At 46.2% G+C, this 24,965-nt stretch overlaps 1 protein-coding gene across 1 annotated transcript; it reads right to left on the reverse strand.

The window, feature by feature from the left end:
• Nucleotides 1–4,169: 4,169 nt before the first annotated feature.
• On the reverse strand, nucleotides 4,170–6,970 carry LOC116982944 (C-C motif chemokine 4-like). The gene is made up of 3 exons (XM_033036490.1): nucleotides 6,800–6,970; nucleotides 5,153–5,237; nucleotides 4,170–4,612 (listed from the first exon to the last, which is right to left on the reverse strand). The coding sequence occupies exons 1-3, from the start codon at nucleotides 6,867–6,869 to the stop codon at nucleotides 4,513–4,515; spliced, it is 255 nt and encodes an 84-aa protein (XP_032892381.1). The 5' UTR covers nucleotides 6,870–6,970; the 3' UTR covers nucleotides 4,170–4,512.
• Between the last annotated feature and the right edge of the window lie 17,995 nt (nucleotides 6,971–24,965).

Genomic DNA, 24,965 nt, shown 5'->3' on the forward strand with positions numbered 1-24,965 from the left:
ATGGATTCAAGTTTCTGGATCATTGGGACCTCTTTTGGGGAAGGTGGGACCTGTACAGAAAGGACGGGTTGCACTTGAACTCAAGGGGGACCAATATCCTGGCGGGGAGATTTGCAAAGGCTACTGGGGAGACTTTAAACTAGTATGGTTGGGGGGAGGGACTCAAATTGGGAAAGCTAGCAGTCAGTGTGTGAAGCAGGGGGCAGAGAATGGTAGCACTCTGACCCAAAATGTAGGGGAGAGAGAAGAAAAAGAAAATAATCAGAGAATAAGAGAGGGTGGGTTTCTTAAATGTGTATATTTTAATGCTAGGAGCATTGTAAGAAAAGTGGATGAACTTAGAGCCTGGATTGACACCTGGAAGTATGATGTGGCGATCACTGAAACATGGTTGCAGGAGGGCTGTGATTGGAAACTAAATATTCCAGGATTTCGTTGCTTCAGGTGTGATAGAATTGGAGGGGCAAGAGGTGGAGGTGTTGCATTGCTTATCAGGGAAGATATTACAGCAGTGCTTTGGCAGGATAGATTAGAGGGCTCGTCTAGGGAGGCTATTTGGGTGGAACTGAGAAATGGGAAAGGGGTAGCAACACTTATAGGGGTGTATTATAGACCGCCAAATGGGGAGCGAGAATTGGAAGAGCAAATATGTAAGGAGATTGCAGATATTAGTAGTAAGCACAAGGTAGTGATTGTGGGAGATTTCAATTTTCCACACATAGACTGGGAAACACATTCTGTAAATGGGCTGGATGGGTTGGAGTTTGTAAAATGTGTGCAGGATAGTTTTTTGCAACAATACATAGAAGTACCTACTAGAGAAGGGGCGGTACTGGACCTCCTGTTAGGAAATGAGATGGGTCAGGTGGCAGAGGTATGCGTCGGGGAACAGTTCGGGTCCAGTGATCACAATACCATTAGTTTCAATATAATTATGGAGAGGGACAAAACTGGACCTAGGGTTGAGATTTTTGATTGGAGAAAGGCTAACTTTGAGGAGATGCGAAAGGATTTAAAAGGAGTAAATTGGGACAGTTTGTTTTATGGGAAAGATGTGGAAGAGAAATGGAGTACATTTAAAGGTGAAATTTTAAGAGTACAGAATCTTTATGTCCCTGTTCGGTTGAAAGGAAATCGTAAAAATTGTAAAGAGCCATGGTTTTCAAGGGAAATTGGACACTTGGTTCGGAAAAAGAGGGAGATCTACAATAGTTATAGGCAGCATGGAGTAAATGAGGTGCTTGAGGAGTATAAAGAATGTAAAAAGAATCTTAAGAAAGAAATTAGAAAAGCTAAAAGAAGATATGAGGTTGCTTTGGCAAGTAAGGTAAAAGTAAATCCGAAGGGTTTCTACCGCTATATTAATAGCAAAAGGATAACGAGGGATAAAATTGGTCCATTAGAGAGTCAGAGTGGCCAACTATCTGCAGAGCCAAAAGAGATGGGGGAGATATTGAACAGTTTCTTTTCTTCGGTATTCACCAAGGAGAAGGATATTGAATTATGTGAGGTAAGGGAAACAAGTAGAGTAGCTATGGAAACTATGAGGATCAAAGAAGAGGAAGTACTGACACTTTTGAGAAATATAAAAGTGGATAAGTCTCCAGGTCCGGACAGGATATTCCCTAGGACATTGAGGGAAGTTAGTGTAGAAATAGCAGGGGCTATGGCAGAAATATTTCAAATGTCATTAGAAACGGGAATAGTGCCGGAGGATTGGCGTACTGCGCATGTTGTTCCATTGTTTAAAAAGGGGTCTAAGAGTAAACCTAGCAATTATAGACCTGTTAGTTTGATGTCAGTGGTGGGCAAATTAATGGAAAGAATACTTAGAGATAATATATATAAGCATCTGGATAAACAGGGTCTGATTAGGAACAGTCAAAATGGATTTGTGCCTGGAAGGTCATGTTTAACTAATCTTCTTGAATTTTTTGAAGATGTTACTCGGGAAATTGATGAGGGTAAAGCAGTGGATGTTGTGTATATGGACTTCAGTAAGGCCTTTGACAAGGTTCCTCATGGAAGGTTGGTTAAGAAGGTTCAATGGTTGGGTATTAATGGTGGAGTAGCAAGATGGATTCAACAGTGGCTGAATGGGAGATGCCAGAGAGTAATGGTGGATGGTTAGGTACACAAAATTGCTGGGGAAACTCAGCGGGTGCAGCAGCATCTATGGAGCGAAGGAAATAGGCGACGTTTCGGGCCGAAACCCTTCTTCAGACACATATTCAGACAAATACAAAATATGTATTTTGAACACAATGGTGGATGGTTGTTTGTCAGGTTGGAGGCCAGTGACGAGTGGGGTGCCACAGGGATCTGTGTTGGGTCCACTGTTGTTTGTCATGTACATCAATGATCTGGACGATGGTGTGGTAAATTGGATTAGTAAGTATGCAGATGATACTAAGATAGGTGGGGTTGCGGGTAATGAAGTAGAGTTTCAAAGTCTACAGAGAGATTTATGCCAGTTGGAAGAGTGGGCTGAAAGATGGCAGATGGAGTTTAATGCTGATAAGTGTGAGGTGCTACATCTTGGCAGGACAAATCAAAATAGGACGTACATGGTAAATGGTAGGGAATTGAAGAATGTAGGTGAACAGAGGGATCTGGGAATAACTGTGCACAGTTCCCTGAAAGTGGAATCTCATGTAGATAGGGTGGTAAAGAAAGCTTTTTGTGTGCTGGCCTTTATAAATCAGAGCATTGAGTATAGACGTTGGGATGTAATGTTAAAATTGTACAAGACATTGGTGAGGCCAATTCTGGAGTATGGTGTACAATTTTGGTCGCCTAATTATAGGAAGGATGTCAACAAAATAGAGAGAGTACAGAGGAGATTTACTAGAATGTTGCCTGGGTTTCAGCAACTAAGTTACAGAGAAAGGTTGAACAAGTTAGGGCTTTATTCTTTGGAGCGCAGAAGGTTAAGGGGGGACTTGATAGAGGTTTTTTAAATGATGAGAGGGATAGACAGAGTTGACGTGGAAAAGCTTTTCCCACTGAGAGTAGGGAAGATTCAAACAAGGGGACATGACTTGAGAATTAAGGGACTGAAGTTTAGGGGTAACATGAGGGGGAACCTCTTTACTCAGAGAGTGGTAGCTGTGTGGAATGAGCTTCCAGTGAAGGTGGTGGAGGCAGGTTCGTTTTTATCGTTTAAAAATAAATTGGATAGTTATATGGATGGGAAAGGAATGGAGGGTTATGGTCTGAGCGCAGGTATATGGGACTAGGGGAGATTATGTGTTCGGCACGGACTAGAAGGGTCGAGATGGCCTGTTTCCGTGCTGTAATTGTTATATGGTTATTATATGGTTATATGTCAGTCCCGCCAACCGGGATTTTAATCTGGTGAACCTACGCTGCGCTCCCTCAATAGCAATAATGTCCTTCCTCACATTAGGAAACCAAAATTGCACGCAATACCCCAGGTGCGGTCTCACCAGGGCCCTGTATAACTGCAGTAGGACCTCCTTGCTCCTAAACTCCAAATTCTCTCGCAATGAAGGCCAACATGCCATCAGCTTTCCTCACTGCCTGCTGTGCCTGCTTGCTTACTTTTAGTGACAGATGTACAAGCACACCCAGGTCTCGTTGCAACTGCCCTTTTCCTAATCTGACACCATTCAGATAATAATCTACCTTCCTGTTCTTGCCACCAAAATGTATAATCTCACATTTATTCACATTATACTGCATCTGCCATGCAAGTCACACTGCAGCGTCATAGCATCCTCATCGCACCTCACACAGCCACCCAGCTTTGTGTTATCCTCAAACTTGGAGATGTCCCCTTTAATTCCCTCATCTAAATTGTTAATAGATATTGTAAATAACTGAGGTTCCTGCACCGAGCCATGCGGCACCCCTAAAGTCACTGCCTACTACTCTGAAAATGATCCGTTAATTCCTACTATTTGCTTCCTGTCTGCCAACCAATTCTCCTTCCATATCAATACCCTACGCCCAATACCAAGTGCTCTAATTTTGCACACTAATCTCTTGTGTGGGACCTTGTCAAGGGCTTTTAGAGTCCAGATACACCATATACATGGCCTCACTCTTACCCATTCTACTTGTTGCATCCTCAAAAAAATCCAGAAGATTATTGACGGCGACGATCATGGATTCCCTGTGTTAGCGATAGTGCAATGAGAAACGTACTCGTTTAATACCAAGCCACAGAGAGGTGCATGGCTGAATTTATTATCTACATTATTATACTGATGTTTAGGTGTATAGATCTGGCTCTCTTCTCCGACTGCGGAAGCAAGTACTCCGAGCATCGCCAGAACCAAGAGGGAGGTAGACTGAGCAAGGACAGAGTAAACCATAGGTTTGCAAATATACTGCCGAAAGGACATATGCCCAGGGCCGCCGGTTACATGGCCTGAAGCGAATGATATTGCAAGCAGAGACGGCGATTATAGCCGGCTGATATTGCCCTGGACACATGTTGTATTTGACGAGTCGCCTCTGTCCCAGGGCTCTGGCGGCTTCTTCGTACTAGCCTTGCTGAAAGCGTTTCTTCAGCGCATCTAGTGCTTTCTGCATCCATGTCTCAGAAGGTTCCACGCAGATCTCCACGCCGCCCTTCGTTTTGAACCTGTGCAGAGTATAACGAGGTTGGTGTGAGGTGACGGTCCAGGTACACGCGGCTACAATCTCCCCTCAACTGTCGTCAACAACTCTGACACCCCACCATTGACCCAATTCATGTTATCTCTGCGACGTGGAACATTTCCTGGGCAGTTTATTGTTCTCCATCAATGCCACAGTGGTCTGGAAAACAGGAGGGATCGGTGTACAAGCATGGTGACAGGAATGGGCGTTGGGATATAACGGATCGTCTGGCGGAACGAGTGCCCTGCTTCCCAAATCTCACCATTATGAAAGAGCATAGGCCTGAGCTATGTGTGTCCACGTGTGTCTTTCCCCAGAGACCCTGCCTGACCTGTTGAGTGCTGGCAGCATTTGCTCTTTACTTTCCCGGCACCTGCAGTGTGGTATTTTTGACTAATGGGATGTGTTGTCTGATGCCCCCCTTGGCTGATACTAGGGTGTGAGGGCAGCAGATGCATCCGCGTTGAGCAGTGCTTGCGCCCGAGTGCTTGCACATTAGAATGGCAAATTGCAGCCAACTTACAGTACACTGGGAGCGATGCATTTCAGTTCCACCTTCGGCCCATCAATGGGTCTTTCCTCTGACAGGAAAGGGACGGTTGGAACCGCTGTGTGCAAATAAAAAACGCATCAACATTCCATCCACTGCCAGATGCCATTGTAGTCTTGCACCGGTGTTCAGCTCTCCGGAGACAACCCCGCTTTCTGACTGACCTCAGAGCAGGCCATTCATGTTCGTAATTCTATTGGCCAGCGTGCCTCCATTCTACGACAATACGCCACATTCTGGCTGCGGAAAGGGCTGGATATACCCAGTATCTCGGGCAGTGGAGAAAAGCAGCCTGACGTTCATTTGGATGTCCCTTTACCACCCCGGTTCAATGTTGAACAACGAAGCAGTGTGGCACCACAGGCCACCGACCTCGGGGTATGTGTCAGGGGTTATAGGGAGAAGGAGAAAAATGGGGTTCGGAGGGAGAGATAGATTAGCCGCGATTAAATGGCGGGGTAGACTTGATGGCCGAATGGTCTAATTATGCTTCTATCATATGAATTTATGACTTTCATTTAAAGGATTATCTCGGCTCAGCCACCTGTTTCGTGACCTGCTGTGGTCAAGTGACTGTGCATTCCCTGAGACCTAATGTGGAAATTAATTCCCTACCCCCTCAGCCGACTTGTATCTGCCTCTCTGAGACCCCACGATGCTCTGACCCCAAAGGGCTCCCCACTTCCTCTCGGGACTCTTTCGTTTTCTCAACGTCGATTCTCTTTCATCCTACATCCAGAAACTTCAGACATTCCCCATCTAAACCCAACCATTCAATCTCATTGGACCTCATACCCCAGCAGTGGAGAGCCAGTCCCGTACGTACACTCGGTCTGCACCAATGATCGACTGCATGGTGAAATCTTTGAAAAGGATAAAGGAAAATTGTTCTGTGTCTATTTTTGCCCCAACCATATGACTGGATAATTATAGTTTTTAAGAGAGTGAGCCGGTGATTCCAGAATTATCTCACCCTCTCAAGTGACATATTGCAGGGTTAATTCAACCTGCACGGGCCATAACTACACCCATTGCTGTAGATGGACCCCGGCTGCAACCCATTATCCCCACACAGCATCAGCTCCTCCATTATTCCAGAGGCGAGCGCCTGTAACAGGGCGAGACGCACTACCCGCCTCTCTGCCGGATTTGGCTGGGAAATTAATCCTACCATCTCTGCTTAATGGGGGGTAGGGGAGGACTGTTTTCGGGAACGTTCCCTATACGAAGCTTCCGGTCTAGCAAACGCTGCTTCTGACGAGATCCTCCGCACATGTTTCCAGCCACGATGTCTGCGGCGTCATTCCTACCCGGCACACGATGCACATCACATTGGTCAGGAGCAGATGCCCAGGCGATTCTAGGGACTCAATATCTGAAATGCCGTTGATCAGGGGTAGGTAGCCCGGGCATTTTCAAGTTGTTAATTCGGGTAACGTTGCATAGGGGCGGGGATCCTGGGATTTACCTCGCCCTGGCGGAATTACTGGATGGTAACCCGGACCACAATCTCTCTCTGAGATCACCATGCCACTGTCACCAAGCTGACCTTCGGAATGTAGATTTGAAACGCCGCGATGTAACTGTGAGAATGTGATCGCTCTCGCCTGACGACCTTACCTGCAGAACCAGCGAGCCGGATGTGGGCCAGTTCCAAGAGAAGGAGTCCGAGGACAAGGTGACCCTTCATCTCTAGCTCCCAACCACACCCGGGATGGGCAGATGCACGGAAAGCGGTGTAAATAGAAACATAGAAGCAGTCCACTATTTATACTGAAGCAGAGAGAGAGAGAGAGAGGTTTTGGAACGAGAAAGGCTGACATGGCATTTTCTTCGTTCTTGTGCCAGGAATGCACGCCTGCTGATTAATTAATGAGGAAACTTTCACGCCAAGTTACAATGGAATGACAGGATTTCTGCGCCAAGTCCCACAGAGCTGATTTATTGGATTCCCAATCCTGGCCACGTCAACATAACAAGGCTACCTCGCTGGGGTTTGGGGCGGACTATCAAGCCGAGCTGCCATTGACCCATGTCGGGCAGAGCGCCCCCCGTGCTCAGCGTTACCGTGGAGATGGTCCTTGTGTTGGTCAGCAAGCCTTGCACTGCATGGGACAGCAGAGAGAAAACTCAAGACTCAGCAACAGTTGGTATTGATACAGTTGCCAGTGTGGCTGGCACCCGTCCAGTTCACATAATTATTGTATTGTCTTTCGAGCAAGCTGAAGAACAGAAAGACCTTGTTCAGATTCAGATTCAAACTTTATTATCATTGTGCAGTGTACAGTACAGAGACAACAGTGTCAGTATTCCTGTTAATTTTCCTATCAATTCCTCTCCAAGTTAACATTGAACGCTACTTGTACGTAAACGGATGCTATTACGTTACAGGTTAGACCCAACAGAACGTTCAGGTTCATGAGTCACACTCTGAGGATATGAGGTAAACTAATTTAGAAAAGATGAGGAAAATACTGCAATCATCTGCCAAAAGCACAAACCCTGGCTGAAGGAATGAGCAGGGGACATAACATCCATGTCGTCGCTCACCATCCTGATGTGACCCTTCATTATTGCTGGGCCTAAATCCCGGAACCCCCTCTCCAACGCAGCGTGGCTCCGCGATCAGCGCCCAGACTGAGCGACCCGAGAAGAATGTTGTCTTCCTTCCCTGGGGATAAACATTGGCTGTGAAACGAGATGCAAGAAGAAAATAAACAGTTTCCTTTAACTGCGAATATATTCCGCGGGATTATAGAATCATACAGCTCTGTATGTATGTGATGGCCTGTCTACACTACTTCCATTCGCCCATGTTAGTCCCATATTTCCTATCCATCTACCTGTCCAAATGTCTTTTCAATATTGTAATTGTATCTGCCATCACAATTTCCTCTGACAGCTTTTCCAGGTAAACCTTCGGTTAGATGGAATTGTTTGACGTGTACCACGATGTTAGCATTTACGTGGGGCACTGTCGCCTTCTCGATTGGGACGCACATCGGGACTCTACACAAAGAAAATCTTGTAGAGCAGTGGCGAGTTTCTCGAGCAAGTTTGTTTATTCAGCCTTGGCAGTATATACGGAGAGACACTCTGATTAAACTCAAAGTGCTACCACTCATCTGCACACAAGGGGGAATTTACCGAGGTCAATTAACCTGCCAACCAGCACGTCTTTGGATGCAGCAGGAAATCGGCGCACGCAGAGAGGGTTAGTTTTCCTGGACAATTCCTCAACGACCATCTCGCCCTCCTTCATTAGTGCCTTCCAATCAGCGTGGAGGTATGGTATTGGTAGAAACTTGGTACCGACAAATCACGTTAATCCGAGTCTATCACGAACACAGCAAAGCTTATTGGTATCAGATGTTCTTGTAATGTTCAATTTCATGTCTCCAACCGTGACCATGTCTCGTGAGACCATGGATTATGACATTATACCAGTATAATTCTGTTTTTTGTTAGGGTACAGAGAAGATTTATGAGGATGTTGCCAGGACTCGAGGATCTCAACTATAGGGAGAGGTTGAGTAGGCTGGGACTCTATTCTTTGGAGCGTAGGAGGATGTGGTGTGATTTTATAGAGGTGCATAACACCATCGGAGGAATAAATCGGGTAGACGCACATAATCTCATGCCCTGAGTAGGGGAATCGAGCACAAGAATCGAGCACAATTAGTTTAAGGAGGGGGGGGGGGGGGGGGGGGGGGGGGGGGGAAATATTTAAATGGAATCTGAGAGGTAACTTTTTCACACAAAGGTTTGTTGTATAGACCGAACTGGCAGAGGAGGTAGTTGAGGCAGGGACTATCGCAATATTTAAGAAACAATCAGATAAGTACATGGATAAAAGGTACACAAAAATGCTGGAGAAACTCAGCGGGTGCAGCAGCATCTATGGAGCGAAGGAAACGTTTCGGGCCCGAAACGTTGCCTATTTCCTTCGCTCCATAGATGCTGCTGCACCCGCTGAGTTTCTCCAGCATTTCTGTGTACCTTCGATTTTCCAGCATCTGCAGTTCCTTCTTAAGTACATGGATATGACTGGTCTAGAGGGATATGGGCCAAATGTAGGCAACTTCCTCAACTGTAATACTGTCCATTAACTGCCCCTGTCCTAATCAGTGCCGTGGCTAATCAGTTCTGTGGCTAGTTTCTTTACTTGTCATAGGGTGCGGGAAACCCATAGTCATCATAAACACATCAATGCGCCTCAAAATCTAAACTTCCCTCGTCAATGTCATCTCCATCCTCTAGCGGGGAGGTGGACAACACAATTTCAACCATTCTCATGCATGGCTTTTTTCCATTCCCTATCCTGTGCGTACTCCACTGTAGCTAATTTTACACTTTCCTGTTATTTCTCCGCCATGCTACATGTATAAGAATTCGTTTTTCAAATTCACCTGTTCCTTGCCCCTGTCATGAAGCATTTTATACAGCGAGAGGTGTCACGCAACCTACTTTAGTGTTATCTGCAAACCAATTAATCATGCATTGCACATTCTCATCTAAATCATGAAATAAACCACAAAGAGCAACTGGCCCAGCACCAATCACCATGGCACACCACTAGCACAGGCCTCCAGTCTGAAAAATAACCTGCCACCGCCATCCTCTGCTTCCATCAATTAAGCCAATTCTATGTCCGGCAATCATACCTTCCAGAACAGCCTATCATGCGGATCCATATCAAAGGACTTGCTGTAGTCCACATAGAGAATGTTCACGGCCTTGTCTGTGTCAACCTTCTTGGTAGGTTCTTCAAAAAACTCAATTAAATTCATGAGATATGATCACCTATATACAAAAGCATGTTTAGTTTAGTTTAGTGATACAGCATGGAAACAGGCCCTTCGGATCACGTAGTCAACGCCGACCATTGATCATCCATTCACACTAGTTCAGTCTGAAAAAGAATCTCGACCCGAAACGTCACCCATGCCTTCTCTCCAGAGATACTGCCTGTCCCGCTGAGTTACTCCAGCATTTTGTGTCTGTCACACCAGTTTTATGTTCTCCGACATTTCCGTCCACTAGGGGCAATTTACAGAGGCCAATTAACCCCCCAAACCTACGCATATTTGGGATGTGAGAGGAAACCAGAGTACCCGGACAGAAACCTACAGTCACGGGGAGAATGTACAAACTTCACACAGACAGCACTCAAGGTTCGAACCAGGGTCTCTCGTTCTGAAGGGCAACAGCTCTACCAGCCGAGCCACTGTTGACCATCTCCAATTAGCCTCGGTCTATCCAAATGTTTATGTATATTATCCATCAATATCCCCTCCAGTAATTTGTCCACTACAGATCGTAGGCTCACTGGCCTATAGTACCCAGGGGTTTCCTTCAAACCCTTCTTAAATAGTGGAGCAACATTAGTCATCCTCCAGTCATCTGGCACCTCACCCATGTCTAGCGATAATTCATATATCTGGCTCCAAAAAAAATCTCTTTCTGAGTAAGCTCCCCCTTATTTCGGTTTAGCTTTGCTTCCCTCTATTTTCAGTATTGTGTTGTCCTGGATTTATTTTGGCTGCCTTAGTTTCAATCAGTGCCCATTTTACCGCCTCCAGTTGACAAGCAGAATAGCATATTACGATCCTCCCTAAAGCACAGCTAACAAGATCTCCGCAGAGGGGTGGGCCCTCTTCTTGTCAGACAGCTACACATGCCACTAAATATTCCCGCCTCCTGACATTCAAAAAGCTACTTACACATCTCCATATGAGAAACCTTGCCCCGTAATCTAGAAATAGCTTCTCAAACTGTGCGCCAGGTCTGGGGTTCTGATTCCCAATCTGTGACCATGGGCTAGCAGTCTCTCACAGACTAAGTGATCCGGTACCAGAGATTATGTGTCTATTATCGATAGGTATTGCTGCCACAAGTGTATCTGTACTCAAGGCACCCATGTGTCTTATTTCAGTCTCTTGTAAATCAATTTGGCCAGCACCCTGAGCGCACAGCCGGGTGATCTATGTAGACAATGGCTCACCAGGTGGCTTTCATCCTGGCTCCTGTTTCTTGTAATTCTATGGTAGTATAATCCTGACAGTGGTTTCTGTGGTTTCAGTTTGATCATCCAGCTGAGTTAATTGGTTAGTTCTCTCCATTCAACGTGTTCGATAGTTTAGACTAGATCCTATTATTGTTTTTTTTATCCTCTTCTAGCCCTCTTTGCATTCTCTGTCCGACTCATCTATGCATCCAATATCCGCGTTACAATAATTCAGTGATAAGGTAGGGCGTGCTTTTACTCGGCCCACCCACCATTCCTTCCAGCTTTGCTGTTGAACAAAGTAGGGAATTTTCAGGCGCTTTTGATTTGCTTCAATTCCACATTTCCAGCCCGTTCCCGCACAACCCTGGCTGTCTCCCCTCTGTAAGTGTTGATAATCGTACTTACTGTCACCATCTTTTTAGAGATATGTTTAGAGATACAGCATGGAAACAGGCCCGTCTGCCCACCGCGCCGACCACCCGTCACACCAATTCAATGCTATTCCACTTAGTCATCTCCTTCTTACACACTCAGGGCAATTTACAGAGGACAATTAACCTAGCGACGGGAACGTGTTGGGGATGTGAGAGGAAACCGGAGCATCTGGAGGTCCTAGGAGAACGTGCAAACTCCACACGATCAGAATTGAACCCGGGTCTCTGGCAATAGACAATAGGTGCAGGAGTAGGCCATTCGGCCCTTCAGGCAGCACCGCCATTCAAAGTGATTATGGCAGACCATCCACAATCTGCTCCACCAGCTGAGCCACCGTGGTAGGGGGCTGAGAGGTGACATTATTGAGCTGAGAGAATCGGTGGGATGGACAACTACCTTCCTAGCGATCAGTGATGGGGTCTTAACTCTCCATAGTTTATCTGATCGGCCCAGATTGAGGGAGCAAATGCACTATCGCAGCATAAAGAATATGTAGATTACCAGAGGTTACATCCATTTCTCAGGTTTCTTATTCGGACATCTTTCATCCCTTTCCTCGCTATCTTTGAAAGGAACGATACGGACCCGTCTTCTTCCGCCGACCGCATACCCATCGCCCCCCCCCCCCCCCCCCCCCCCCAAGTAGGTAGTTGTGGCTCCCATGGATTCTCTGAGCACAGTCACCCTGATCAAAGCTCACGCACATTAATCGCCCAGAGCATGTTGAAAGTTTATTAACACTGAGCAACTCGACAAATGAAAAAAAGATAAGTGCAGAAATACAAATAATATACAGGATATATAGTTTATAAGGAGAACGAGTGAAAAATCAATGATGTACAACTCCACAACGCACCAGGCACAAATCCGACCTCTGTGGGATGTGGACGCAATGCCGACGCTTTCATCCACACCAGTGGGTCTGAGGGGATGGAACGGACTTTCACGGACGACTCTTGGCAGTCCATTGGAATGCAGATCTTTCACTTCGTCTCTCCCTTCTTGTGTTTCCTGTCCAGATACTTCATTGCAGCTTTGACCCATCTCTCTCCGGCTCTGGTACAAATCTTCATATTCCTCCGGTTGACGAATCTGAAGCAGACCAAGCAGGTGTGATTACCTGAGAGTCAATCACCACTTGTTCAAACACAGTTTGGAGCAACACATTAAAATACTTACATGACAGCGGCAGTCGAGCACCAAGGAGTTGCCTCGTAGCTTTTAAGCCTCCAGTGACGAATCGGAGTGGTCTTAAACGTCTCACAGCATTCCGGGATTATCGATCCCACTGGGGGAGAGGGAGGAAGAGGCAACGTTACACACTGAGGGATTTTCCAGCATTCACCATCGCAGTTTACCGTACTGCCCCACGTTTACAGAAATTGCACAGCAAGGAGGGCATTGGTGCCCTCGTCTCTGTAGAGGTTTCCGTGTTTTACACTAGCTGGCCAACCCCTCCTCTAACAATCTCTGCCCCCCCCCCCCCCCCCCCATCAATACAATTTTCCAGCCTGCTAACCTCTCACCCCCTCAGATGCTGTTGTATTCTTCCCTACCCCTCCCTCCAAATTCTACCGAGAGCTATTCAATGATACCACCAGTCGGAGTTAAACGGCAATGAGCTGCTCGCGGTTCATTGTCAGGAGAATAGAATTAGGCCACTCTACGCATCGTCTAGCCCGCCATTCAATCATGGCTGTTCCATCTCTCCCTCCTAATCCGATTCTCCTGCCTTCTCCCCTTTACCTCTAACACCCGTACTCATCAACCTATACTAATAAGGACGATATCTTACCCGGGGCGGCTGTAACATTCTGGAAACTGCAGATCACCAGGGCTCCTACAAGGGCAACGACGCAGAGCGCTGTCTTCATGGTGCTTCCTAGGATGGAATTGCTAGCTGGGACCCAGTGACTGAGCAGCTTCCACTCCGTCTACGTTTTATAGGGTAGCGGGAGAGTCAGACCGGAATTCGGGGGCTGCTTGTAAAGTCCCCAAAGTCCCATGTCATTATTCCGACGTTCCCTGAAATGGGAAGTACGGACGATTCGGCGAATGGTCTTTCCAGGGTTAAACTGCATGGAGCACGCTGCATCTTCCAGAACCCGGTTTCTGATTATCAATACGTATCACTTCCTCGACATCCGTAACCAAGAGGAAGAGAAAGCTGACATAAGAATGAAGCTTGCCGAATAACAAGTCACTGATTCAGAGACTGTGAACCCTGGTCCCGGACGGCCAAGTCAGGACAAACATATTCCCCGCATCTACCCCACCAAGCAGCAGTAGAACATTGTAGGCTGCAGTGAGATCAGCCCTGCAGGGAGTAAAGACCCCGTTTATGTACACACTTTCACAAGACAATCCAATGAGCACAGGAGTGAGCATATCTGAGGACCCTATCGCACACTCGCTATCGCTGGGACATAATCATATGGCGGAGAGACCAGAGCTGACCACAACATTCTAGATGTGGTGTTCCGAGGTCTGTATAGAACTGAACGGGACACTTGGTCAGATCCTCTGGCCATCAAGACCAAGTTGTCACTTGACGCCCAGTTCCTTTTTTGTCTCTAGATGTTACCGTGCAGTGATTTGTTTTCAAGGGGAGCGGGGCCTACTGAGCACCAACATCGTTCATTGTATCACCACCGAATATACACGGCCTTCCTGTGTTTGCATCACACTGGATCTGTTCGCCTGTGTGCCCAATATCTCTGTCCCCTTTCTTCCCCTCTTGATTTCTGTTTTTTAGATTGTTCCTTAGTTCCCAAAGCTCCTCCGGGGATACACTGGACCCAGTTGCTTATACCTGCCAAATGCCGCCTTCTAACTCTTGACCAGAGCCTCAATTTCCAGAGTCCATTCCCGATAGTACATTCTGTCTACCCTGTCTGTACCTCTCATAATGTTATCTGTTTATCTCAGGTCTTGTCACAATCACCAGTGTCCCAGAGAAAACAATCCAAGTTGTTCAACCTCACCCTGTGGCTAATACCCCCTAATTTAATTATCATAATGTTCTCTGCATTCGTTCCAAAGCTTCCACAACCTTCTTATAATGCGCCGACTACAATTGCACGCAATACTCCAAATGTAGCTTAACTAATGTTAACTAATGCACTAACCTGCATTATGACGAGCTGACACATACACCCAGTGTCACGATCAAAGAAGGCAAGTCTACCATATGCCTTATCTGCTACTTTAGTTTATTTTGGTTTAGGAATTATGCGTGGAAACAGGCTCTTCGGTCCACCGTCTGCGTCGACCAATGACCGTCCGTACACTCGTTCTATCCTACACACTAGGATCAATTTACAGACGCCAATTAACCTACTAATCTGTACGACGTTGGAATGTGGGAGGAAACTGGAGCACCCGGCAAAAACCCACACCGTTACAGGGAGAACCTACAAACTCCATACAGCCAACACCCGTAGTCTGGATCGAAACTTGGCCTCTGGTGCAGTAATGCAATAACTCTCCCACTGCGTCATTGTACCATCTAATTTATTTATCTGTGTTATCTGTGCAGTGTTTATTTAACTGTGCAGCCTCACCAAGGTCTCAATCAACTGTAACATAACGTCCCAACCGCTATACTCAATTCCCTGACTATAGGCTAAACATATTGTCATATGGTCATATGGAGCCATGGAGTCGTACAGCATGGAAACGAACCCTTCAGCCCAACTCGTCCATGCCAACTAAGATTCCACATCTGAACTCGTACTATTTACCCATATTTGGTTCTTCTCACTCAAAATCTCTAAATCTTTAACATATAATTTTCATTCAGCAAAGCTAAACTGTGTGCTGACTCATTTATAAAATGGACGGTTAGAGGAAGTGGTTGCAACATTTTCTGGTTTATGTCAGATTTTTAATTTTAGAGTGGTGCTGGTGAACGTGGAAACAAACTGCTTCCTAGTTTTCCATGAAGATCACAATTGGGTAATTTCAGAAAGAAACTCCACGAATTCTTTCTAATTAAATGTGCAAAAAAAAGCATTTGATGGAAAGTTAGTTTCCTTATGCAATGTCCCAAGAGCATCGCAGGGAGAGGTTTTCGATAACACTGGCTGGGAAATAGTCACCAGACTTCTCATACGATGGCAGGGGGCTGGATTTGTGAATATGAAGCAGCTAGGCTGCAATAAATGCTCAGACCATTTGTCCAAATGCAGGTATAAAATGTAAGAATTAGAAACACAGAAACATAGAAAAATAGGTGCAACAGTAGGCCATTCGGCCCTTCGAGCCAGCACCGCCATTTAATATGATCATGGCTGATCATCTAAAATCAGCACCCCTTTCCTGCTTTTTCCTCCACATCCATTGATTCCTTTAGCCCTAAGAGCTAAACCTAACTCTCTCTTGAAAACATCAGTGAATTGGCCTCCACTGCGTTCTGTGGCAGAGAATTCCACAGATTCACAACTCTCTGGGTGAATGTTATAGGGTTATTACCATTTAAACAAGTGCCAAGCCTATCTTAACAGCTCTAATCAAAATAAAATGCACCTGAATAAATCAACCATATTCCTTGACATTATCATTCTTACCATATCACTGGAATATTGATCACAAGAGTGAGTGTTGAATTCGGAGTGCTGGCTGTTACACGAAGTTACCAGATCATCCCACAATGTTAGCATGAATCGGCAACTAACAGAGTCCCGAAAATCAGGACAATGTTATCATTGACGGATGGATTACACAGAGCTCGGCCTCGGCTGATTATAATTTGTATCATTAAGAGGTTCCCGTGGTAAGAGTCCATACATTGCAGCCCCATTTGTCCTTGGAACAACAGGAGAACAGGCAAGTTAGGGGAGCTTTGTCGGAGCTCAAAGGAGCAGACAAGGACCCGCTGAACTTTGGGATAGGCGCATAATTGGGGAAATATAAGGCAGACTAAAGTGGAAGTTCAAATGGAGAGAGATCTGGGGGTGGAGAGCGTTCAAGTTCGTGGATGTGTATATCTCTGAAGACCTGTCCTGGTCTTAGCATACTGATGCAATCATAAAGAGAGCCACCAATATATGTACTTCCTTGGAAGATTGAGGAGACTCGGTATGTTGATGAATACTCGACACACCCTCCTGCTGAATCTACCCACCCGATCAGCAGCCGAGCCGGCATTTCCACCTAAATGACCCAGGGTATTCGGTGAAATAAACCTGGTGCCGGAGCAGCCCAGTACAGGGGGTAGAGAAGCTGAACGGGGTGTAGCAGACGGAGTGAATGAGTGAAACGCATTGAGAACATAGGCAGCTGAGTCAGTGTGATCCAGCCACAGGAAAGCGTTGTATTTTCAATAGTGACAGAGTGAAGAATATCTGTACTCAGGTGGACCCGCTGTCCTTCTACACAAAGCGCTGCAACTGCGGGACCACTGTGCGGTAAATGACACAATGGTCCTCATTACTAGAGGATCTGAATCCAAGATAAAGCGCTAGCATTCACTTCTTTACGGCCCAAGGTGGACCATATGCTGAATATTATGGTCAGCTCTGGTTCCCTACAAAAGGAATGATATCCCTCGAATAAAAGGAGCACAGTTAAGACTCCCCAGCGTCATTCCTATGTCCACGCGATTGGCCTTGCTGGAGTAACTCAGCGGAAAAGGCAGTATCTCTGGAGAAAGGGAATAGGTGACGTTTGTTCTGACAGTCTGAAGAAGGGTTTACACCCGAAATGTCACCTATTCATTTTCTCCAGAGATGCTGTCTGACCCGCTGAGTTAACCCAGCTTGTTGTGTCTCTTTTCGGTTTAAATCAGCATCTGCAGTTACTTCTTACACAAACTGGGGCTTTATTCGCCAGCAGGGAACATTAATTTCACTGCAGCACAGACTAATTCCTCTTGGTGGGTAATTGCAGGGATGATGTTTCTTTTAACTGGACTGTTCAGAACCTGGCCCATCCTCTCAGAATGAGGGACTTGCCGGTCAGGAAACTGGATTGCTGTCGCCCAGGTTTCTTCCTCTCCTGCACGGATGTTGTGGGATTGCCTGAAGGAAGTGAGTGCTGCCGATACTGAGAATCTCGGGCCCAGGAAGTTACACACTGCTCTCTCCATTTTAACATTGTCCCGTAGTCCTCATCATAAGCACCATTCTCATGCATGGCTTTCCCCATCCTGTGCGCACCCTTTCACCCTTTCGTGTTATTTCTTCGCCATGCTGCGTGTTTGAAGATTCCTTTTTCTTATTCACCCTTTCCTTGCCCCAGTCACCAAACATTCTACTCGGGGAGGGGTGTCATTTGTCACCCACGTCAGTGTTATCTGTAAACCTGCTAATCATGCCTTGCACATTCTCATCTAAATCATGAAATAAACCACAAAGAACAACGGGCCCAGCAACATTCACCACGAGCACAGGCCTCCAGTCCGAAAAATAACTTCCCACTGCCATCCTCTGCTCCCATCAATGAACCCAAATCTATGTCCAGTGCAGCGTAGGTTCACGAGGTTGATCCCTGGGATGACCGGGACTGTCATATGAGGAAAGATTGAAAAGATGAGGCTTGTGCTCACCGGTGTTTAGAAGGATGGGGGGGGATCTTATAGAAACATTTAAAATTATAAAAGGACTGGACAAGCTAGATGCAGGAAAAATGCTCCCAATGTTGGGCGAGCCCAGAACCAGGGGCCACATTCTTAGAATAAAGAGAAGGCCATTTAAGACTGCAGTGAGAAAAAACGTTTTCACCCAGAAAATTGTGAATTTGTGGAATTCCCTGCCACAGAGGAATACAGGGAGAAGGCAGGCACGGGTTATTGATTGGGGCTCATCAGCAACGATCTCAATGAATGGCGGTGCTGACTCGAAGGGCCGAATGGCCTCCTCCTGCAACTATTTTCTATGTTTCCATGTTCTATGTTAACCTTACCTTCCAGAGCAGCCTATCATGTGGAACCATATCAAAGGACTTGCTGTAATCCACGTAGAGGACGTTCACGGCCTTGCCCATATCAACCTTCTTGGTTAGTTCTTCAAAAAATTCAATCAAATTCATAAGATATGAAGAAGGGGCTTGACCCAAAACGTCACCCACGCCTTCTCTCCAGAGATGTTGCCTGTCCCGCTGAGTTACTCCAGCATTTTGTGTCTGTCACACTAATTTTATGTTATCCCACAGTTCCACCCACTCCTTACACACTTGGGGCAATTTACAGAGGCCAATTAATCCACAAAACCACACACCTTTGGGATGTTGTAGGAAACCAGAGTACCCAGAGGAAACCCACACAGTCACAGGGAGAATGTACAGACTTCACACATACAGCATCCAAGGTCAGGATCGAACCAGGTTCTCTCGTGCTATGAGGCAACAGCTCTACCAGCCATGCCACTGTTGACCATCTCGGTCTATCCAAATATATAGACCGAGATGGTCAACAGTGGCATGGCTGGTAGAGCTGTTGCCTCATAGCACGAGTCTATGAGTCTACCATCTCTGGTCGACAAGTTACCGGAGAGGCTACTGATGGCCTCTCCGGTAACTTGTCGACCAGAGATGGTAGACTCATTGGTCTATAGTACCCAGGGTTTGTCTTCAAACACTTCTAAAACAGAGCAGCAACATTAGTCATCCCCAAGTCATCTGGCACCTCACCCATGTCTAGTGACAATTCATATATCTCTGTCTGGGCTCCAAAATATATATTTCTGAGTAAGCTCCCGCTTATTTCGGATTAGCTTTGTTTTCCCTTTATTTTCACTCTTGTTTTGTGCTAGATTTATTTTGGCTGCCTTAGTTTTAATTAGTTCCACTTTTACCGCATCCAGTTGTGCAAGCATAGTAACCTATTACGATCCTGTCTAAAGTCAGCCCAGCACAGTTAAGAAGATCTCATGCAGAGTTTGGGTCCTCTTCTTGTCAGACAGCTACACGTCACCAAATATTTCAGCCTCCGGACATTCAAAAAGCTGCGTACACATCTCCATATGAGAAACCTTGCCCCGTAATCTAGAAATAGCTTCTCAAACTGTGCGCCAGTTCTGGGGTTCTGATTCCCAATTTGTGATCATGGGTTAGCAGTTTGTAAGGGGCCGAGTGATCCAGTACCAGAGATTATGTGTCTGTTACCGACAGGTGTTGCTGCCACAAGTGCATTGTACTTAACGGACCCATGTGTCTTACTTCAGTCTCTTGTAAATCAATTTGGCCGGCACCCTGAGCCCACAACCGGGTGATCTATGTAGACAATGGCTCGCCAGGTGGCTGTTTCATCCTGGCTCCTGTTTCTTGTAATTTTATGGTAGTATAATCCTGACAGTGCTTTCTGTGGTTTCAGATTGATCATCCTCCAGATGAGGTAATTGGTTATTTTCTCTCTATTCAATTTGAACGTCAGTTTGGACTAGCTCCTACTATTATTTTGTATCCTCTTCTCGCCCTCTTTGAATTGCTTGTTCGACTCATCTATATACCCAATATCCGCGTACCAGTCATCCAGTGATAACGTAGCGCGGTTTTTTACTCGGCCCACCCGCCACTTCTTCCAGCTTTGCTATTGATTTGTTTCAATTCCACATTTCCTTCGCGTTCCGCACAGCCTTGGCTGTCTCAACTAAGGCGAAGAGGTGTTTTTTTTCCAGGGTGGTTAACTCTCTTTGCAACATTTCAGATTCAAGGTTTTATTTTTGACATATGTTTAAGATCCTTCCGTGAGTGGTTACTGTCACCACCTTTTTAGAGATATGTTTAGAGATACAGCATGGAAACAAGCCCGTCTGCCCACCGCGCCGACCACCAGTTCAAACTAATTCAATGCTATTCCACTTATTCATCTCCTTCTTACATACTCGGGGCAATTTACAGAGGCCATTTAACCTACCAACTCGCACGTGTTGGGGATGTGAATGGAAACCGGAGCATCCGGAGGAACTCCAAGCAGTCCTGTGAGAACGTGCAAACTCCACACAATCAGAATCGAACCCGGGTCTCTGGCAATGTGAGGCAGCAGCTCCACCAGCTGCGCCACCGTGGTAGGGGGCTGAGAGGTGACATTATTAATTTGAGAGAATCGGTGGGATGGACAACTACCTTCCCAGCGGTCAGTGGTGGTGTCTTAATTCTCCACAGTTTATCTGATCGGCTAAGATTGAAGAAGCAAGTGCACTATCGCAGCATAAAGAAGGCATGCAAATTACCAGAGATTATATCCATTTCATAGGTTTCTTATGTAGATGAAGGAACTGCAGATGCTGGTTTAAACCGAAGATAGACACAAAAAGCTGGAGTTACTCAGCGGGACAGGCAGCATCTCTGGATGGTCTGAAGAAGGGTCTCGACCCGAAACGTCACCCATTCCTTCTCTCCAGAGATGCTGCCTGTGCCGCTGAGTGACTCCAATTTTTTGTGTCTATTTCTATCTCAGGTTCCTTATCCGGAGGTTTCCTCCCTTTCCTCGCTATTTTTGAAAGGAATGACACGGACCCAACTTCTTCCACCGGCGCAGACCGCCCACCACTATAAGCAGGTAGTTTTCGCTCCCACCGATTCTCTGAGCACAGCCCGAACCCTTGCAGATACGATCACACTGATCAAAGCTCACACACATTAACCGCATGTTCAAATTTTATTAACATTGCAACTCGACAAATAAAAGAAGATAATTGCAAGAACTACAAATAAATTAACATAATATACAGGTTATATCGTCGATAAGGAGAACGAGTGAATGCTTTATGGTGTCCAATTCTACAACGCACCAGGCAGTAATCCGACCTCTGTGGGATGTGGACGCAATGCCGACGCTTTCATCCACACCAGTGGGTCTGAAGGAATGGAACGGACTTTCAGGGACGACTCTTGGCAGTCTGTTGGAATGCAGAGATTTCACTTCGTCTCTCCCTTCTTGTGTTTCCTGTCCAGATACTTCATTGCAGTTTTGACCCATCCCTCGCCGGCTTTGGTGCAAATCTTCATATCCCTCCGGTTGACGAATCTGAAGCAGACCAAGCAGATGTGATTACCTGAAAGTCACTCACCACTTGTTCAAACACACTTTGGAGCAACACATTAAAATACTTACATGACAGCGGGAGTCAGCACCAGGGAGCTTCCATGTAGCCTTTAAGCCTCCCGTGAGGAATATGAGTGGTCTTAAACGTCTCACAGCATTCCGGGATTATCGATCCCACTGGGGGAGAGGGAGGAAGAGACAACATTGCCCCTGTCATCAAGCATTTTATACAGCGAGAGGTGTCACGCAACCTACTTTAGTGTTATCTGCAAACCAATTAATCATGCATTGCACATTCTCATCTAAATCATGAAATAAACCACAAAGAGCAACTGGCCCAGCACCAATCACCATGGCACACCACTAGCACAGGCCTCCAGTCTGAAAAATAACCTGCCACCGCCATCCTCTGCTTCCATCAATTAAGCCAATTCTATGTCCGGCAATCATACCTTCCAGAACAGCCTATCATGCGGATCCATATCAAACGACTTGCTGTAGTCCACATAGAGAATGTTCACGGCCTTGTCTGTGTCAACCTTCTTGGTAGGTTCTTCAAAAAACTCAATTAAATTCATGAGATATGATCACCTATATACAAAAGCATGTTTAGTTTAGTTTAGTGATACAGCATGGAAACAGGCCCTTCGGATCACCTAGTCAACGCCGACCATTGATCATCCATTCACACTAGTTCAGTCTGAAGAAGAATCTCGACCCGAAACGTCACGCATGCCTTCTCTCCTACTGCCTGTCCCGCTGAGTTACTCCAGCATTTTGTGTCTGTCACACCAGTTTTATGTTCTCCGACATTTCCGTCCACTAGGGGCAATTTACAGAGGCCAATTAACTCCCCAAACCCACGCATATTTGGGATGTGAGAGGAAACCAGAGTACCCGGACAGAAACCTACAGTCACGGGGAGAATGTACAAACTTCACACAGACAGCACTCAAGGTTCGAACCAGGGTCTCTCGTTCTGAAGGGCAACAGCTCTACCAGCCGAGCCACTGTTGACCATCTCCAATTAGCCTCGGTCTATCCAAATGTCTATGTATATTATCCATCAATATCCCCTCCAGTAATTTGTCCACTACAGATCGTAGGCTCACTGGCCTATAGTACCCAGGGTTTTCCTTCAAACCCTTCTTAAATAGTGGAGCAACATTAGTCATCCTCCAGTCATCTGGCACCTCACCCATGTCTAGCGATAATTCATATATCTGGCTCCAAAAAAATCTCTTTCTGAGTAAGCTCCCCCTTATTTCGGTTTAGCTTTGCCTCCCTTTATTTTCAGTCTTGTGTTGTCCTGGATTTATTTTGGCTGCCTTAGTTTTAATCAGTGCCCATTTTACCGCCTCCAGTTGACAAGCAGAATAGCATATTACGATCCTCCCTAAAGCACAGCTAACAAGATCTCCGCAGAGGGATGGGCCCTCTTCTTGTCAGATAGCTACACATGCCACTAAATCTTCCCGCCTCCTGACATTCAAAAAGCTGCTTACACATCTCCATATGAGAAACCTTGCCCCGTAATCTAGAAATAGCTTCTCAAACTGTGCGCCAGGTCTGGGGTTCTGATTCCCAATCTGTGACCATGGGGTAGCAGTCTCTCACAGACTAAGTGATCCAGTACCAGAGATTATGTGTCTATTATCGATAGGTATTGCTGCCACAAGTGTATCTGTACTCAAGGCGCCCATGTGTCTTATTTCAGTCTCTTGTAAATCAATTTGGCCAGCACCCTGAGCGCACAGCCGGGTAATCTATGTAGACAATGGCTCACCAGGTGGCTGTTTCATCCTGGCTCCTGTTTCTTGTAATTCTATGGTAGTATAATCCTGACAGTGGTTTCTGTGGTTTCAGTTTGATCATCCAGCTGAGTTAATTGGTTAGTTCTCTCCATTCAGCGTGTTCGATAGTTTAGACTAGATCCTATTATTGTTTTTTTTATCCTCTTCTCGCCCTCTTTGCATTCTCTGTCCGACTCATCTATGCATCCAATATCCGCGTTACAATAATTCAGTGATAAGGTAGGGCGTGCTTTTACTCGGCCCACCCACCATTCCTTCCAGCTTTGCTGTTGAACAAAGTAGGGAATTTTCAGGCGCTTTTGATTTGCTTCAATTCCACATTTCCAGCCCGTTCCCGCACAACCCTGGCTGTCTCCCCTCTGTAAGTGTTGATAATCGTACTTACTGTCACCATCTTTTTAGAGATATGTTTAAAGACACAGCATGGAAACAGGCCCGTCTGCCCACCGCGCCGACCACCCGTCACACCAATTCAATGCTGTTCCATTTAGTCATCTCCTTCTTACACACTCAGGGCAATTTACAGAGGACAATTAACCTACCGACGGGAACGTGTTGGGGATGTGAGAGGAAACCGGAGCATCTGGAGGTCCTAGGAGAACGTGCAAACTCCACACGATCAGAATTGAACCCGGGTCTCTGGCAATAGACAATAGGTGCAGGAGTAGGCCATTCGGCCCTTCAGGCAGCACCGCCATTCAAAGTGATTATGGCAGACCATCCACAATCAGCTCCACCAGCTGAGCCGCCGTGGCAGGTGGCTGAGAGGTGACATTATTGAGCTGAGAGAATCGGTGGGATGGACAACTACCTTCCTAGCGATCAGTGATGGGGTCTTAACTCTCCATAGTTTCTCTGATCGGCCCAGATTGAGGGAGCAAGTGCACTATTGCAGCATAAAGAATATGTAGATTACCAGAGGTTACATCCATTTCTCAGGTTTCTTATTCGGACATCTTTCATCCCTTTCCTCGCTATCTTTGAAAGGAACGATACGGACCCGTCTTCTTCCGCCGACCGCATACCCATCGCCCCCCCAAGTAGGTAGTTGTGGCTCCCATGGATTCTCTGAGCACAGTCACCCTGATCAAAGCTCACACACATTAATCGCCCAGAGCATGTTGAAAGTTTATTAACACTGAGCAACTCGACAAATGAAAAAAAGATAAGTGCAGAAATACAAATAATATACAGGATATATAGTTTATAAGGAGAACGAGTGAAAAATCAACGATGTACAACTCCACAACGCACCAGGCACAAATCCGACCTCTGTGGGATGTGGACGCAATGCCGACGCTTTCATCCACACCAGTGGGTCTGAGGGGTTGGAACGGACTTTCACGGACGACTCTTGGCAGTCCATTGGAATGCAGATCTTTCACTTCGTCTCTCCCTTCTTGTGTTTCCTGTCCAGATACTTCATTGCAGCTTTGACCCATCTCTCTCCGGCTCTGGTGCAAATCTTCATATTCCTCCGGTTGACGAATCTGAAGCAGACCAAGCAGGTGTGATTACCTGAGAGTCAATCACCACTTGTTC

This window comes from Amblyraja radiata, chromosome 17 (assembly GCF_010909765.2).
Source record: "Amblyraja radiata isolate CabotCenter1 chromosome 17, sAmbRad1.1.pri, whole genome shotgun sequence".
Lineage (NCBI taxonomy): Eukaryota > Metazoa > Chordata > Chondrichthyes > Rajiformes > Rajidae > Amblyraja > Amblyraja radiata.